Below are 18,322 nucleotides of genomic sequence, written 5' to 3' on the forward strand. Positions count from 1 at the left end.
CCCCACCTCATCCAATCAGAGAACACTAAGCATTCAGTACGAAGGGTGAATGGTGTTCTCTGAACGGCGACCGTGCTGAGCAAACGACCCTCTGTGCTTATTATGCAACAGAGTAGCAGAAGAACGCAGTCCAAGCTGGACCGACGTAACTGCAATACAAATCACACCTGGAGTTCAGCTTTACCATCCTAAAGATTTACCCCCCCCCCCCTCATGACCAGGCCATTTTTTGTGATACGGCGCTGCTTTGTTTTAACTGAAAAATGCGCGGCCAAAATGTATGTCCCCTCCCCCACAAATAGAGCTTTATGTTGATGGTATTCAGTCATCTCTGCGGTTTTTATTTTTAGCGCTATAAACAAAAATTATATATATTTTTTTTGTTTTTTTATCAACATAAAGCTGTGTGTGTGTGTGTATATATATATATATATATATATATATATATATATATATATATATATATACACATATACACACACACACACACACACACACACACACACACAGTATACTATAAATATACATTTTTTAACTTTTTGCTATAATAAAAATAAATGCATCTAATAAAAAAAAAAAAAAAAAAAAGTATATTGATTGGCTTGTGCAAAAGTTATAGCGCCTAAAAACTATAGGATATATATATATTAAATTTTTTTTTTTTTTTTTTAGGGACCAGTAACACCAATACAGTTATCAGTGCTTAAAAAATAAAAAAGGAGCACTGTCACTGTACTAATAACATCTGATGGGAAGTGGTTATCAGGGGCAAAGGGTTAAAGGTGTCATTAACCAGTGTTTTCTCACTGTGTGGGGGAAGAGCTTTTACTTGGGGAAGACATGGATTCATGTTACTGCTTTGCAGAGGACACAGGTTCAACGCCTTCCTCCTGACAGAACGGCAATCTGCTTTGTTTACACACCACTGTTCTGGCTCTCTACCTAATGATTGGTGGGTGCCTGTGGACATAGAGTCCACGGTACTGGCAGAACAGCTCCTGCTGTGCCTAATCACAGTGGGAGCGGGCTGCCGGCGGCATGCATGCGTGCCCCAGACACAAAAGTGTCGGACACAGAACAGCTGCTCTGCTGCAGCATATCTGCGGTTGGCGGTCAGGAACTGGTTAAAAATCATGTATTTCCACTTTAGCAGCCAAATTGGGTTAGCGCCCATTTTTATATTTGTTGAATGTTTCCATTCACATAACGTTAAAATAAAAAATAAAAAATTAAAAAGTAGTTGGGTACCTTTTTACATCTTAAAAATGCCTACCTGCTCTCTTTGCTCTGTAATATTTAGCAGGGGGCTGTGGAGTAATGCCATAGTCAAATGAGGGCCAGACGGGACCTTCGTAATTTCGGATGGATGTGATATGGCATCCTCCTAGAACAGGCTGCACTGCGGCACAATCGGTCACTTTTTGTGTCCGTTGGACTCAGCGGACAACAGATCAATGTACCGGGCCGGTACCATGTGATTACTGTGACCAATCACAGCAGATCACATGACAATAATAAAAAATAAAAAAACGGATGGCTTCCTTTCATTGTGTGCAATCGTGTTGCTAGCTGCGGTTGGTCAAAGAGATAACATGCCAATCACAGCCCATCTGTACCATGTGAGCTGTGGCCAATCACAGCTAATCACAACAATACACACTGAATGGAAATTTCATTCAGTAAAAATGATTTCTGATAACAGTGAAGTTCACTTCAATAAGCAATCATAATTAGTGATGCACTGATACTTTTTTTAGTACTCGCCGACACCGATACCTACCACAACTGTTTTGTTTTAATTTCAGCTGTCAGCAACGGTACAAAGCATTGAAAAGTTATTACAAATTAAATAGATTTTTTTTTAATTTAGTGCTTTTTCAAAGTGAAAATATATGTTAATATAGATGTGTAAAAATATTCACTAACAAGGCAAACAAAAAAAAAGTTTTAAGGCCTCTTTCACACGGGGCGGATCAGTAAAGATCCGCCCCGTGATGATCCGCTCGCTCAGCGGGGATCGCTCCGTTGTCCCCGCTGAGCCGGCTGCGGACAGGGCGGTCTCCGCACACTGTGCGGGTAGTGATGGCCGAACGGTTCGCCCGGCGGTCGTTTCGCGGCGAATTTCCGACTTTCGCCGTCCGCGGGTTCGAACGCCTTTTTCCGTCGTTCGCCCCGGCGGACTTACGTGTTTAATGTATACAAGAACTTTAACCTTTCGTGACACGTTTATCATGTGTTACAGGACAACCAATTGAGACATGACAGCTCATGGACACTTGGACATTCCCCCTAACCTATAAATACACCCGATCCGGTGGCCATTTTACATTCTTTCTTCTGTCACTGTAGGGAAAGGATCCTGTGTGGAGTAGGGACAGAGAAAACGCTAGCTATTTGGTACACAAAAGTTCTTTTCAGGACTGGTATAGGTGTTAGGTCAGCAGCCTGAGTTTCTTTTGTCAGTTTAGATAAAGGGACAGAGCGCTGTATGCTGCTATTTTAGGGACAGCTCAGCCAGATTAGTCTTTCTTCATCATCATCATCATCATCATCATTAGCTGTTACTATCAGGTCCACAAAAGAGCTGTTCCAGCTAATCGTTCCAGCCTACTCTTTTTTGCCAATTTGTATAGGGACAGGCAGGAAGCAGTGTGTCAGGCAGTGAGGATAATTTTAAAGACTTGCTGTTACTATTAGTTCCACAAAGGTTCTTTTCAGGACTGGTATCAGTGGTACGGTAATAGGCTTGTACACGTATAATATTCTTTCTTCCAAATATAGAAAGAATATTATACTTGACTGCTGCCCTTCTGCTGCAGTCTGCTAATCATTCACAACTCACTTGTTCCACAAAAGTTCTTATAAGGACTGGTAACTTGGTCTGTCTAGGGTGCTACGGTACATAGGCTTGGGTGCGGTACAGTCTGCTGTTCTGTAAGGACCGCTATCGGTCCACAATAGATAGGGTTGCCGTGCACTACTGCTGACCGCTGCCCTATACTGCAGCAGTCCTTCAGCGGTATAGGGACTGACGCACAGTCTGCTAAACACTAATACACAACCTGCTTGGTCCACAAAAGTTCTTATAAGGACTGGTAACTTGGTATAGGGTGCTACGGTACATAGGCCTGAGTGCGTTACAGTCTGCTGTTCTGTAAGGACCGCTATCGGTCCACAATACATAGGGTTGACGTGCACTACTGCTGACCGCTGCCCTATACTGCAGCAGTCCTTCAGCGGTATAGGGACTGACGCACAGTCTGCTAAACACTAACACACAACCTGCTTGGTCCACAAAAGTTCTTATAAGGACTGGTAACTTGGTATAGGGTGCTACGGTACATAGGCCTGAGTGCAGTACAGTCTGCTGTTCTGTAAGGACTGCTATCGGTCCACAATACATAGGGTTGCCGTGCACTACTGCTGACCGCTGCCCTATACTGCAGCAGTCCTTCAGCGGTATAGGGACTGACGCACAGTCTGCTAAACACTAATACACAACCTGCTTGGTCCACAAAAGTTCTTATAAGGACTGGTAACTTGGTATAGGGTGCTACGGTACATAGGCCTGAGTGCGTTACAGTCTGCTGTTCTGTAAGGACCGCTATCGGTCCACAATACATAGGGTTGCCGTGCACTACTGCTGACCGCTGCCCTATACTGCAGCAGTCCTTCATTGGTATAGGGACTGACGTACAGTCTGCTAATCACTAACACACAACCTGCTTGGTCCACAAAAGTTCTTATAAGGACTGGTAACTTGGTATAGGGTGCTACGGTACATAGGCCTGAGTGCGTTACAGTCTGCTGTTCTGTAAGGACCGCTATCGGTCCACAATACATAGGGTTGCCGTGCACTACTGCTGACCGCTGCCCTATACTGCAGCAGTCCTTCATTGGTATAGGGACTGACGTACAGTCTGCTAATCACTAACACACAACCTGCTTGGTCCACAAAAGTTCTTATAAGGACTGGTAACTTGGTATAGGGTGCTACGGTACATAGGCCTGAGTGCGTTACAGTCTGCTGTTCTGTAAGGACCGCTATCGGTCCACAATACATAGGGTTGCCGTGCACTACTGCTGACCGCTGCCCTATACTGCAGCAGTCCTTCATTGGTATAGGGACTGACGTACAGTCTGCTAATCACTAACACACAACCTGCTTGGTCCACAAAAGTTCTTATAAGGACTGGTAACTTGGTATAGGGTGCTACGGTACATAGGCCTGAGTGCGTTACAGTCTGCTGTTCTGTAAGGACCGCTATCGGTCCACAATACATAGGGTTGCCGTGCACTACTGCTGACCGCTGCCCTATACTGCAGCAGTCCTTCATTGGTATAGGGACTGACGTACAGTCTGCTAATCACTAACACACAACCTGCTTGGTCCACAAAAGTTCTTATAAGGACTGGTAACTTGGTATAGGGTGCTACGGTACATAGGCCTGAGTGCGTTACAGTCTGCTGTTCTGTAAGGACCGCTATCGGTCCACAATACATAGGGTTGCCGTGCACTACTGCTGACCGCTGCCCTATACTGCAGCAGTCCTTCATTGGTATAGGGACTGACGTACAGTCTGCTAATCACTAACACACAACCTGCTTGGTCCACAAAAGTTCTTATAAGGACTGGTAACTTGGTATAGGGTGCTACGGTACATAGGCCTGAGTGCGTTACAGTCTGCTGTTCTGTAAGGACCGCTATCGGTCCACAATACATAGGGTTGCCGTGCACTACTGCTGACCGCTGCCCTATACTGCAGCAGTCCTTCATTGGTATAGGGACTGACGTACAGTCTGCTAATCACTAACACACAACCTGCTTGGTCCACAAAAGTTCTTATAAGGACTGGTAACTTGGTATAGGGTGCTACGGTACATAGGCCTGAGTGCGTTACAGTCTGCTGTTCTGTAAGGACCGCTATCGGTCCACAATACATAGGGTTGCCGTGCACTACTGCTGACCGCTGCCCTATACTGCAGCAGTCCTTCAGCGGTATAGGGACTGACGCACAGTCTGCTAAACACTAACACACAACCTGCTTGGTCCACAAAAGTTCTTATAAGGACTGGTAACTTGGTATAGGGTGCTACGGTACATAGGCCTGAGTGCGTTACAGTCTGCTGTTCTGTAAGGACCGCTATCGGTCCACAATACATAGGGTTGCCGTGCACTACTGCTGACCGCTGCCCTATACTGCAGCAGTCCTTCATTGGTATAGGGACTGACGTACAGTCTGCTAATCACTAACACACAACCTGCTTGGTCCACAAAAGTTTTTATAAGGACTGGTAACTTGGTATAGGGTGCTACGGTACATAGGCCTGAGTGCAGTACAGTCTGCTGTTCTGTAAGGACCGCTATCGGTCCACAATACATAGGGTTGACGTGCACTACTGCTGACCGCTGCCCTATACTGCAGCAGTCCTTCATTGGTATAGGGACTGACGTACAGTCTGCTAATCACTAACACACAACCTGCTTGGTCCACAAAAGTTTTTATAAGGACTGGTAACTTGGTATAGGGTGCTACGGTACATAGGCCTGAGTGCAGTACAGTCTGCTGTTCTGTAAGGACCGCTATCGGTCCACAATACATAGGGTTGACGTGCACTACTGCTGACCGCTGCCCTATACTGCAGCAGTCCTTCATTGGTATAGGGACTGACGTACAGTCTGCTAATCACTAACACACAACCTGCTTGGTCCACAAAAGTTCTTATAAGGACTGGTAACTTGGTATAGGGTGCTACGGTACATAGGCCTGAGTGCGTTACAGTCTGCTGTTCTGTAAGGACCGCTATCGGTCCACAATACATAGGGTTGCCGTGCACTACTGCTGACCGCTGCCCTATACTGCAGCAGTCCTTCAGCGGTATAGGGACTGACGCACAGTCTGCTAAACACTAACACACAACCTGCTTGGTCCACAAAAGTTCTTATAAGGACTGGTAACTTGGTATAGGGTGCTACGGTACATAGGCCTGAGTGCGTTACAGTCTGCTGTTCTGTAAGGACCGCTATCGGTCCACAATACATAGGGTTGCCGTGCACTACTGCTGACCGCTGCCCTATACTGCAGCAGTCCTTCATTGGTATAGGGACTGACGTACAGTCTGCTAATCACTAACACACAACCTGCTTGGTCCACAAAAGTTTTTATAAGGACTGGTAACTTGGTATAGGGTGCTACGGTACATAGGCCTGAGTGCAGTACAGTCTGCTGTTCTGTAAGGACCGCTATCGGTCCACAATACATAGGGTTGACGTGCACTACTGCTGACCGCTGCCCTATACTGCAGCAGTCCTTCATTGGTATAGGGACTGACGTACAGTCTGCTAATCACTAACACACAACCTGCTTGGTCCACAAAAGTTTTTATAAGGACTGGTAACTTGGTATAGGGTGCTACGGTACATAGGCCTGAGTGCAGTACAGTCTGCTGTTCTGTAAGGACCGCTATCGGTCCACAATACATAGGGTTGACGTGCACTACTGCTGACCGCTGCCCTATACTGCAGCAGTCCTTCATTGGTATAGGGACTGACGTACAGTCTGCTAATCACTAACACACAACCTGCTTGGTCCACAAAAGTTCTTATAAGGACTGGTAACTTGGTATAGGGTGCTACGGTACATAGGCCTGAGTGCGTTACAGTCTGCTGTTCTGTAAGGACCGCTATCGGTCCACAATACATAGGGTTGCCGTGCACTACTGCTGACCGCTGCCCTATACTGCAGCAGTCCTTCATTGGTATAGGGACTGACGTACAGTCTGCTAATCACTAACACACAACCTGCTTGGTCCACAAAAGTTTTTATAAGGACTGGTAACTTGGTATAGGGTGCTACGGTACATAGGCCTGAGTGCAGTACAGTCTGCTGTTCTGTAAGGACCGCTATCGGTCCACAATACATAGGGTTGACGTGCACTACTGCTGACCGCTGCCCTATACTGCAGCAGTCCTTCATTGGTATAGGGACTGACGTACAGTCTGCTAATCACTAACACACAACCTGCTTGGTCCACAAAAGTTCTTATAAGGACTGGTAACTTGGTATAGGGTGCTACGGTACATAGGCCTGAGTGCAGTACAGTCTGCTGTTCTGTAAGGACCGCTATCGGTCCACAATACATAGGGTTGACGTGCACTACTGCTGACCGCTGCCCTATACTGCAGCAGTCCTTCAGCGGTATAGGGACTAAGAGTTTTGTCACAGGGTGATTTAAAAAATGACAGGCAGAGGAAGAGGCAGGCCCTTCCGCAGGGGTGGTAGGGGTAGGGCAGGAGCAACAGCCTTGAGCCAAAGTGGGAAGTTGCAGAAGGTGCGTTCAATTACTTTAAAGGACGCACCAGACTTGGTTGAGTGGCTCACTCAGCCTTATTCTTCTGCACCCTCCTCATCCTCTCGATCTGCACCCTCTTCTTCACTCTCTGCTATGTGCACCCCCAAAGACACTACCACCAACAACACCACCACCACCACATACCTTCCGCTTGAGTGCAAATGGGGGCCTTCATGCTCCAGTGTTTTAATAGGGACCCCCGTATAAAAAGCATGAGGGTCAAGGACCAGTACTGGGTGGCAACGTACTTAGATCCCCGGTACAAACACAAAATGGCGGAAATGTTACCGCCGTCGCAGAGGGCTGTCAGAATGCAGCACTTCCAGGCCTTGCTTCGAGAAATGCTGCATTCTGCTTTTGCGTGCGCTGGCAGAGGAGCAATTCCCACTCCCAGAGAAGGATTTGCGGGTACCAATCCAACAGCGCCTGCAAGAAGAGGCCGGTTTGAAGATGTGTTGGTGACTTCGGATATGAGGTCATTCTTTCAGCCGACCCATCGACAGGTGTCATCCGGATCCAGCATCAGGGAACGCCTAGACCGTCAGGTGTCCGACTACATTGGGTTAACGGCCGATGTGGACGCTCTGAGGAGTGATGAACCCCTAGACTACTGGGTGGGCAGGCTTGACCTCTGGCCAGAGCTTGCCCAATTTGCAATCGAACTGTTGGCTTGCCCCTCATCCAGTGTCCTGTCCGAAAGGACGTTCAGCGCAGCAGGGGGGATTGTGACCGATAAGCGTACTCGCCTAGCTCACGACAGTGTTAACTACCTCACATTTCTAAAAATGAATGAGGCATGGATCTCGGAGGAATTCAACACATGTGATCAGTAGACCATGTATATGTCTATAAACAATTTTTGGAATCAAGCACACAGACCTTCTTAATTCATTTGGCTCACTTCCCTGACCCAAAAAAGCACACCGTACTATATGCCCCTACCCTCCTCTTTGAAGAGGTTGAGCGGTGTCATATTTCTACTGGGGCTGCTTATTATGAGGGGTTCCCACCATCCCTGTGCTGTGCTGACTTCCTCCTGGGTGTTCTTATTATGAGGGGCTCCCACCATCCCTGTGCTGTGCTGACTTCCTCCTGGGGGTTCTTATTATGAGGGGCTCCCACCATCCCTGTGCTGTGCTGACTTCCTCCTGGGGGTTCTTATTATGAGGGGATCACACCATCCCTGTGCTGTGCTGACTTCCTCCTGGGGCTGCTTACGGTGCTGCTGTCAGCGCTGTATGTCACGGAGCTGCTGTCAGCGCTGTATGTCACGGAGCTGCTGTCAGCGCTGTATGTCACGGAGCTGCTGTCAGCGCTGTATGTCACGGAGCTGCTGTCAGCGCTGTATGTCACGGAGCTGCTGTCAGCGCTGTATGTCACGGAGCTGCTGTCAGCGCTGTATGTCACGGAGCTGCTGTCAGCGCTGTATGTCACGGAGCTGCTGTCAGCGCTGTATGTCACGGTGCTGCTGTCAGCGCTGTATGTCACGGAGCTGCTGTCAGCGCTGTATGTCACGGAGCTGCTGTCAGTGCTGTATGTCACGGAGCTGCTGTCAGCGCTGTATGTCACGGAGCTGCTGTCAGCGCTGTATGTCACGGAGCTGCTGTCAGCGCTGTATGTCACGGTGCTGCTGTCAGCGCTGTATGTCACGGAGCTGCTGTCAGCGCTGTATGTCACGGAGCTGCTGTCAGTGCTGTATGTCACGGAGCTGCTGTCAGCGCTGTATGTCACGGAGCTGCTGTCAGCGCTGTATGTCACGGAGCTGCTGTCAGCGCTGTATGTCACGGTGCTGCTGTCAGCGCTGTATGTCACGGAGCTGCTGTCAGCGCTGTATGTCACGGAGCTGCTGTCAGCGCTGTATGTCACGGAGCTGCTGTCAGCGCTGTATGTCACGGAGCTGCTGTCAGCGCTGTATGTCACGGAGCTGCTGTCAGCGCTGTATGTCACGGTGCTGATGTCAGTGCTCTGTATTACGGTGCTGCTGTCAGTGCTCTGTATCTCCTGCACCCTCTTGTTTGCCTACCCTGGTCCCTGACCTTCCCTCTCCTCCATTGCCTTCATTAGCTCCATAGTCCTGAATTGTCAGAACAATTTCCCAAATAAAAAAAAAATGCTTGTAGTTATCGATCCCAAATTCACCTCATACATGTATTATGCTATTGTCCAGGTGGTGGGACTGCGTGCTACCCCCTAATAATTACCCCGTGGCCGCAAATTCGACCTAAAGGTTTGCGAAATTCGCCTCCCATTGAAGTCAATGGAGCCCGCGGCGAACGGTCGTTTTCGCGAACGTTTGTGCCCGTTCGCGTTTCGCGTTCGCGAAACGTCCCGTCGGAAGTTCGTCCATCACTATGTGCGGGCACCGCCCTGTCAGCTCTCCGCTCTCCTCTATGGGGATCGGACGAGCACGGACCGTGTGTCCGTGTTCATCCGATCCGCTCTGCAGACGGACAGAAAAATAGGATTTTCCTCCGTCTGCAGAATCGGACATTTGCGGAGGTGGACAATAGCGGGTGTCTGCGGATGCTCATCCGCAGACACCCGCTATCCCATAGGGATGAATGGATGTCCGTATTTCATCCGCAAACGGATGGATGAAATACGGACATACCATCAGCATGTGTGAAAGGGGCCTAATTGTTTATCGTTTATAAAAATAGAGGTATAGAAAAAAAAAAGCAGGAACATAATAAATGGAAGAGAATAGGGAGTTAACTAAGGCGGATTAGAGTAAATTAAGGGTTAAGGGGTTAAACACAGGAACGTTTGTTCATCCCTTTGATCTGCAGATGAAGAAACAGAAATATACAAAAAGAAACAATGTTTCTTTTTATTTTAGTGTTTCAGAGCTGAGCAAGTTGGTAATAAATATTGCCGGCTGATTTTTTTTATTTTTTTTTGACAGCTCAGAGGTAAGTTTCACATAATGTGCTAGCATGCAATGCATACTAGCACATTATGCCTTGACTTTACAGGTCAGGAGAAAAAAAAAAAAAAAAAAAACACACAGCACACACAAAAACAAAACAAAAATTGGTTTACTTCCTCTGTAACCATTTAAATACAGGCCACTTATACACCTTCCTGCCCAGACCAAATTTTCAGCTTTCAGCTCCATCACATTTTGAATGTTAATTGCGTGGTCAGTGCGATAGTGTGTGTGTGTGTTCAGAATTAGGTGACTTTTGAACAGGGTGGACAAAAAAATTATTTATTTTTTATCAAATCCTATATTTTTGGGGATTTTTATCAAAGTATTTTGGAGCAAAGATCTATCTAAAGAACGTTTTCTATTTAGGATACATTAATAATTTAGTTTATTCAGCATGAGGCTGTATATTCTGCAATAGTTACATTTTTCATTGAATCCAAGCTCTGCAAGCTGAGATAACATGCACTGCATTGATGCATTCACACAATTTCACAGAAACTATGAGATAAAATCCCATCGTTTTACAAATCTATGTACACTACAAACTGTATGATTGAATCGGTTCTGATATATCGCTGTTTTACTAACCTGACCTCTTATTATTCTAAATAGGAAACCTTCATTTTGTTTGCAAACAATAAAGATTCTAAGTACCAGCTAGAATAAGTCCTTACATTTAAAGCGGGAGTCCGCCGGGACTCCACGTTTTTTTTTTTTTTTTTTTTTTTAAAGCCAGCAGCTACAAATACTGCAGCTGCTGACTTTTAAAATAGTGACACTTACCTGTCCAGCGCGCCCGCGATGTCGGCACCCGAAGCCGATCTCTAGATCGTCTCTCGGGTGCTGCCGCCGCCATCTTGGGTATGGGAATCAGGAAGTGGAGCCTTTCAGGTTCATTTCCCGGTTCCCTACTGCGCATGCGCGAGTTGCGCTGCGCAATAAGGACGGTCCCTGCTGCCTCTGGGATCTGTGTGTTTCCCAGCAGGCAGCGGGGTACTTGCGGAAAGGGGCGGGCACTTGCGGAAAGGGGCGTAATCTACGCCCCTTTCCGCAGAGAGCTATCCCGGAAGTGGGTGCAGATACCTGTACTGTACAGGTACCTGCACCCCCCTCCCCCTTGAAAGGTGCCAATTGTGGCGCCGGAGGTTGGGAGGGTTCCGATGAGCGGAAGGTCCACTTTAGGGTGGACCTCCGCTTTAAAGAGCACCTATCATTTCAGATCCATCATGGCATCTACTCTCCTGCTGCACCTTGTTGTGTCACTGCCGCATCTCCAGCCCTCCCATTAAAGTGAATGGGACTGTCGGGAGCCAACAGCGGGTCAGAGGAGTAGCCTCTGCGGGACAGAGATGACAGCGGCTCTTTAAAAACTATGATTTAAATCGAATCCGCCCCGCTTCTGGAGGCAATTAGTTCCATTCGATTTTAGTTAGGGGTATCAGAGTAAAGGGGGCTGAATACAAATGCCCCCACCCTTTTCAGATATGTGTAAAAAAAAAAAAAAAAAAAAAAAAAAAAATTTAAAACCATTTATCATTTTCCTTCCACTTCACAATGATGTGCCACTTTGTGTTGGTCTATCACATAAAATCTTATGTTTTTGGTTGTAACATAACAAAATGGGGAAAATTATTAAATGGGTATGAATACTTTTTCCAGGCACTGTACATGTTCATTTTTTCTTCCTTCTTCTAGCGGGCTGAACGGGAAAAAAAAACAAAAACAAAAAATCGGACAGATCCCACATCAACAAAAGTGTGATGACATGAACTCCTCCGCTGTTCTATTGTATTCCGACAGCGGGGACTCCCCTGCCCATCACAATACAGAGATCAGTGCTGCAGCCACTGACTGCAAGTGCTGATCGAATGCTGGTTTTCCAGAAAGAGCGCTCCACACAAACCAGTTATTATACCAGTTTCTGTAGAAACAAGAGCAGCATAGCAAGGGCTTTATACCAAGGGAGACACACACAGAACTTCACCTGCTGCCTGCCGAACCGGACACATTACATTCCCCGTGTACCCCTTATAACACGCCACCGTGTATAGTGCGCCGCATTACATTCCACGCGCATAGTGCGCCTCATTACATTCCCCGCGCATAGTGCGCCGCATTACATTCCCCGCGCATAGTGCGCCGCATTACATTCCCCGCGCATAGTGCGCCTCATTACATTCCCCGCGCATAGTGCGCCTCATTACATTCCCCGCGCATAGTGCGCCGCATTACATTCCCCGCGCATAGTGCGCCGCATTACATTCCCCGCGCATAGTGCGCCGCATTACATTCCCCGCGCATAGTGCGCCGCATTACATTCCCCGCGCATAGTGCGCCGCATTACATTCCCCGCGCATAGTGCGCCGCATTACATTCCCCGCGCATAGTGCGCCGCATTACATTCCCCGCGCATAGTGCGCCGCATTACATTCCCCGCGCATAGTGCGCCGCATTACATTCCCCGCGCATAGTGCGCCGCATTACATTCCCCGCGCATAGTGCGCCGCATTACATTCCCCGCGCATAGTGCGCCGCATTACATTCCCCGCGCATAGTGCGCCGCATTACATTCCCCGCGCATAGTGCGCCGCATTACATTCCCCGCGCATAGTGCGCCGCATTACATTCCCCGCGCATAGTGCGCCGCATTACATTCCCCGCGCATAGTGCGCCGCATTACATTCCCCGCGCATAGTGCGCCGCATTACATTCCCCGCGCATAGTGCGCCGCATTACATTCCCCGCGCATAGTGCGCCGCATTACATTCCCCGCGCATAGTGCGCCGCATTACATTCCCCGCATAACGCGCCGCATTACATTCCCCGCATAACATGTACCTGTGTATCGTGCAGCACAGCAGACCATTACAAGTGATGTCACAGAGCAGACAGGTATCTGATCTCACCTGGCTGAGCCAATCACACATTTCCCTCTGGAAACTAATCCACAGATTTCCCCAAAACATCTAAATTGTCACATAAAACATCACAATGCCATCAACTAATTCAACTAAGTAAATCACATCTCCATACATGGCCATCCAAATCACAAATATTTCCCTTTACTGAACACAAACAAAAAAAAAAGTCACAATATAAAAGTTGTTTTTCAGTGATGGGGTGGGGGACATGTCATCAGTCAGTGTTTTGAGGGGGGATGGACATGTCATCAGTCAGTGTTTTGAGGGGGGATGGACATGTCATCAGTCAGTGTTTTGAGGGGGGATGGACATGTCATCAGTCAGTGTTTTGAGGGGGATGGACATGTCATCAGTCAGTGTTTTGAGGGGGGATGGACATGTCATCAGTCAGTGTTTTGAGGGGGGATGGACATGTCATCAGTCAGTGTTTTGAGGGGGGATGGACATGTCATCAGTCAGTGTTTTGAGGGGGGATGGACATGTCATCAGTCAGTGTTTTGAGGGGGGATGGACATGTCATCAGTCAGTGTTTTGAGGGGGGATGGACATGTCATCAGTCAGTGTTTTGAGGGGGGATGGACATGTCAGTCAGTCAGTGTTTTGAGGGGGGATGGACATGTCAGTCAGTCAGTGTTTTGAGGGGGGATGGACATGTCAGTCAGTCAGTGTTTTGAGGGGGGATGGACATGTCAGTCAGTCAGTGTTTTGAGGGGGGATGGACATGTCAGTCAGTCAGTGTTTTGGGGGGGATGGACATGTCATCAGTCAGTGTTTTGGGGGGGGATGGACATGTCATCAGTCAGTGTTTTGGGGGGGATGGACATGTCATCAGTCAGTGTTTTGGGGGGGATGGACATGTCATCAGTCAGTGTTTTGGGGGGGGGGTGGACATGTCATCAGTCAGTGTTTTGGGGGGGGGGGTGGACATGTCATCAGTCAGTGTTTTGGGGGGGGGGGTGGACATGTCATCAGTCAGTGTTTTGAGGGGGGGTGGACATGTCATCAGTCAGTGTTTTGAGGGGGGATGGACATGTCATCAGTCAGTGTTTTGGGGGGGATGGACATGTCATCAGTCAGTGTTTTGGGGGGGATGGACATGTCATCAGTGTTTTGGGGGGGGTGGACATGTCATCAGTCAGTGTTTTGGGGGGGGTGGACATGTCATCAGTGTTTTGGGGGGGGGTGGACATGTCATCAGTCAGTGTTTTGGGGGGGATGGACATGTCATCAGTGTTTGGGGGGGGGGTGGACGTGTCATCAGTCAGTGTTTTGGGGGGGGGGGTGGACGTGTCATCAGTCAGTGTTTTGGGGGGGGGGGGTGGACGTGTCATCAGTCAGTGTTTTGGGGGGGGGGTGGACGTGTCATCAGTGTTTTAAGGGGGATGGATATGTCATCAGTGTTTTGGGGGGGGGTGGATATGTCATCAGTGTTTTGGGGGGGGGATGGATATGTCATCAGTGTTTTGGGGGGGGGGTGGATATGTCATCAGTGTTTTGGGGGGGGGGGTGGATATGTCATCAGTGTTTTGGGGGGGGGATGGATATGTCATCAGTGTTTTGGGGCGGGGATGGATATGTCATCAGTGTTTTGGGGGGGGGGGGGATGGATATGTCATCAGTGTTTTGGGGGGGATGGATATGTCATCAGTGTTTTGGGGGGGTGAATATGTCATCAGTGTTTTGGGGGGGGGGGTGGATATGTCATCAGTGTTTTGGGGGGATGGATATGTCATCAGTGTTTTGGGGGGGATGGATATGTCATCAGTGTTTTGGGGGGGATGGATATGTCATCAGTGTTTTGGGGGGGATGGATATGTCATCAGTGTTTTGGGGGGGGATGGATATGTCATCAGTGTTTTGGGGGGGGGATGGATATGTCATCAGTGTTTTGGGGGGGGGGGATGGATATGTCATCAGTGTTTTGGGGGGGGGATGGATATGTCATCAGTGTTTTGGGGGGGGGGATGGATATGTCATCAGTGTTTTGGGGGGGGATGGATATGTCATCAGTGTTTTGGGGGGGGGGATGGATGTCATCAGTGTTTTGGGGGGGATGGATGTCATCAGTGTTTTGGGGGGGGGATGGATGTCATCAGTGTTTTGGGGGGGGATGGATGTCATCAGTGTTTTGGGGGGATGGATGTCATCAGTGTTTTGGGGGGGATGGATATGTCATCAGTGTTTTGGGGGGGATGGATATGTCATCAGTGTTTTGGGGGGGATGGATATGTCATCAGTGTTTTGGGGGGGGGGGGAGGGTGGATATGTCATCAGGGTTTTGGGGGGGTGGATGTGTCATCAGTCAGTGTTTGGGGGGGTAGGTTGCCAGTCAGTGATGGGGGGGGGCGATGTTGCCAGTCAGTGATGGGGGGGGGCGATGTTGCCAGTCAGTGATGGGGGGGCGATGTTGCCAGTCAGTGATGGGGGGGGGGGCGATGTTGCCAGTCAGTGATGGGGGGGGGGCGATGTTGCCAGTCAGTGATGGGGGGGGGGCGATGTTGCCAGTCAGTGATGGGGGGGGCGATGTTGCCAGTCAGTGATGGGGGGGGGCGATGTTGCCAGTCAGTGATGGGGGGGGCGATGTTGCCAGTCAGTGATGGGGGGGGGCGATGTTGCCAGTCAGTGATGGGGGGGGGGCGATGTTGCCAGTCAGTGATGGGGGGGGGGGGCGATGTTGCCAGTCAGTGATGGGGGGGGGCGATGTTGCCAGTCAGTGATGGGGGGGGGGGGGGCGATGTTGCCAGTCAGTGATGGGGGGGGCGCGATGTTGCCAGTCAGTGATGGGGGGGGGCGATGTTGCCAGTCAGTGATGGGGGGGGGGCGATGTTGCCAGTCAGTGATGGGGGGGGGGGGGCGATGTTGCCAGTCAGTGATGGGGGGGGGGGCGATGTTGCCAGTCAGTGATGGGGGGGTGATGTTGCCAGTCAGTGATGGGGGGGGGGTGATGTTGCCAGTCAGTGATGGGGGGGGGGTGATGTTGCCAGTCAGTGATGGGGGGGGGGGTGATGTTGCCAGTCAGTGATGGGGGGGGTGATGTTGCCAGTCAGTGATGGGGGGGGGGGTGATGTTGCCAGTCAGTGATGGGGGGGGGGTGGTGATGTTGCCAGTCAGTGATGGGGGGGGGGGTGGTGATGTTGCCAGTCAGTGATGGGGGGGGGGGTGATGTTGCCAGTCAGTGATGGGGGGGGGGGGGGTGATGTTGCCAGTCAGTGATGGGGGGGGTGATGTTGCCAGTCAGTGATGGGGGGGTGATGTTGCCAGTCAGTGATGGGGGGGGGTGATGTTGCCAGTCAGTGATGGGGGGGGGGTGATGTTGCCAGTCAGTGATGGGGGGGGGGGGTGATGTTGCCAGTCAGTGATGGGGGGGGGGTGATGTTGCCAGTCAGTGATGGGGGGCTCCAGTTGGGAATAAGGGGGTGTCAGTAATATGGGGGGTGATGTTGCCAGTCAGTAACATGGGGAGGGTGGTCTCAGTCCGTGATATGGGGGGGAGGGTGTCGGTATTGGGGGTCTCAGTCAGTGTCAGGTGGAGGGAGTGTCGGTGTTGGGGGGGAGGGGGTGTCGATATTGGGGGGGTCTCAGTCAGTGTCGGGGGGGGGGGGGTCTCAGTCAGTGCTGGGGGGAGGGGGTGTCAGTGTTGGGGTCTCAGTCAGTGTCAGGGTCTCAGTCAGTGTCGGTGGAGGGGGTGTTGGAGGGGTCTCAGTCAGTGTTGGGGGGGGGGGTCTCAGTCGGTGTCAGTGTGGGGGGGTGTCGGTGGGTCTCAGTCAGTGTCAGTGTGGGGGGGGGGTCTCAGTCAGTGTTGGGGAAGGGGGTGTTGGGGGGGGGGGGGGTCTCAGTCGGTGTCAGTGTGGGGGAAGAGGGTGTCGGGGGTCTCGGTCCCTGTCGGTGTCGGAGGGGGAGGGGAGGTGATGTTTCCCGCGCAGTCAGTGTCGCAGAGCCCCAGATGGCGCACACATAGGCCGGAACCCCGGGTGCGATATTCGGGGTCTCCGGTGAAGTTCCCGGGATGGACTCTGGCGGGAGAAGCAGCAACAAGTGTCCGGGACAGGAGCGGGGGGAGGCGGGGATGTCCCGGTAGGGGGAAGGGGCCCGCCAAAGCCAGGACTGCCTCCCCCAGTCCGGGTCACCAGGGGGGATGTTTCTCTGAGTTTTCTCCCTTACCTCCGCCATATTTGCCGTACTGTCGGGTCACATCTCGGGTCAGCGGAGGAGCCCGGATGAAGGCGGAAGCGGCCGGAGCTGTGACCGCCAGAGGGCGCAGCCAATCGGGAAGCGGCGGAGGGCGCGGACTGGAGGGGGCGTGGCTTCCGCCATTCGGCGAGCGGGAGGGGGCCGGACCGCCAGGGGGTGGGCGGTGCTTCGGCGTCGCCATAGAGACACAGACGCGTCTGAAGGATGAGGGGAGAGATCGGCGGAACCGGCAACATGTCCGGCCCGGGCCGGAGCAGGGGACACCCGCCAGGGGCCAGCGTGTAAGTGTCACCGCGATCCGTGTCCCTTCATCCCTTATACAATGCAGGGATCTCAGCAGCCGTTCAATGATAATAGTAAACAGGACAATTGGGGGGAGGGGAAATCTCCCTAATGGGGTCACAGACAGAAATAAAACCTGACAGGGGGTCCCCGAAGAGCAGCCTTCACCCCCTCCCCTCCCCCTTACCTTTTCTAAACACACATTTTAACTCCTTCACCGCCAGACTTGTTTTCTTCTCTTATTTTTATACTCGTGTATTAAAATGCACATTTTAGGCCTGAAGATTCGTTCAAAAATCCCAAATTCTTCTTCTTGTGAAAAGCGCAGAGACCCCGGAGAATGAAAGATAAAGTAGAACTGAAGAAAAAATATCAGTCAGGGAGGGTTATAATCGCCACCAGTTTGTTTGATGTTCACCATCTGTGTCCCCATTGGGGAGATTTCCCCTCACTTCCTGTCCCATACCCAAAACAGGAAGTAGGGTTGTCACCTTTGCTTCAAGTCAAACCCCAACACATAAGCGGCATGTGGCAAAAACTTTTTTTTTTTCTTAGTAGTATACATAACAAATGAAAAATGAAATGTAGGTGCACATAGATGTAAAACTTTTGTAAAAAATTACGCTGCACCAAAATACATGAT

At 50.1% G+C, this 18,322-nt stretch overlaps 2 protein-coding genes across 3 annotated transcripts in view; one reads left to right on the forward strand and one right to left on the reverse strand.

Moving 5' to 3' along the window:
• Positions 1 to 17,508, reverse strand: part of MIER1 (MIER1 transcriptional regulator) — a 66,778-nt gene extending 49,270 nt beyond the window's left edge. For both annotated transcript variants that reach the window (XM_077450524.1, XM_077450523.1), the window contains exon 1: positions 17,368 to 17,508. In XM_077450524.1, coding sequence (XP_077306650.1) covers positions 17,368 to 17,376 — 9 coding nt within the window. In that variant the 5' untranslated portion in view covers positions 17,377 to 17,508. The remainder of the gene's footprint in view (positions 1 to 17,367) is intronic.
• A 31-nt stretch (positions 17,509 to 17,539) lies between these two features.
• Positions 17,540 to 18,322, forward strand: part of DNAI4 (dynein axonemal intermediate chain 4) — a 70,759-nt gene continuing 69,976 nt past the window's right edge. The window contains exon 1 of the mRNA XM_077450522.1: positions 17,540 to 17,678. Coding sequence (XP_077306648.1) covers positions 17,602 to 17,678 — 77 coding nt within the window. The 5' untranslated portion in view covers positions 17,540 to 17,601. The remainder of the gene's footprint in view (positions 17,679 to 18,322) is intronic.

The sequence above is a fragment of the Lithobates pipiens genome, unplaced genomic scaffold (genome assembly GCF_037356315.1).
Source record: "Lithobates pipiens isolate NorthernLeopardFrog02 unplaced genomic scaffold, aLitPip1_a1.2 Scaffold_23, whole genome shotgun sequence".
NCBI classification, from domain to species: Eukaryota; Metazoa; Chordata; class Amphibia; order Anura; family Ranidae; genus Lithobates; species Lithobates pipiens.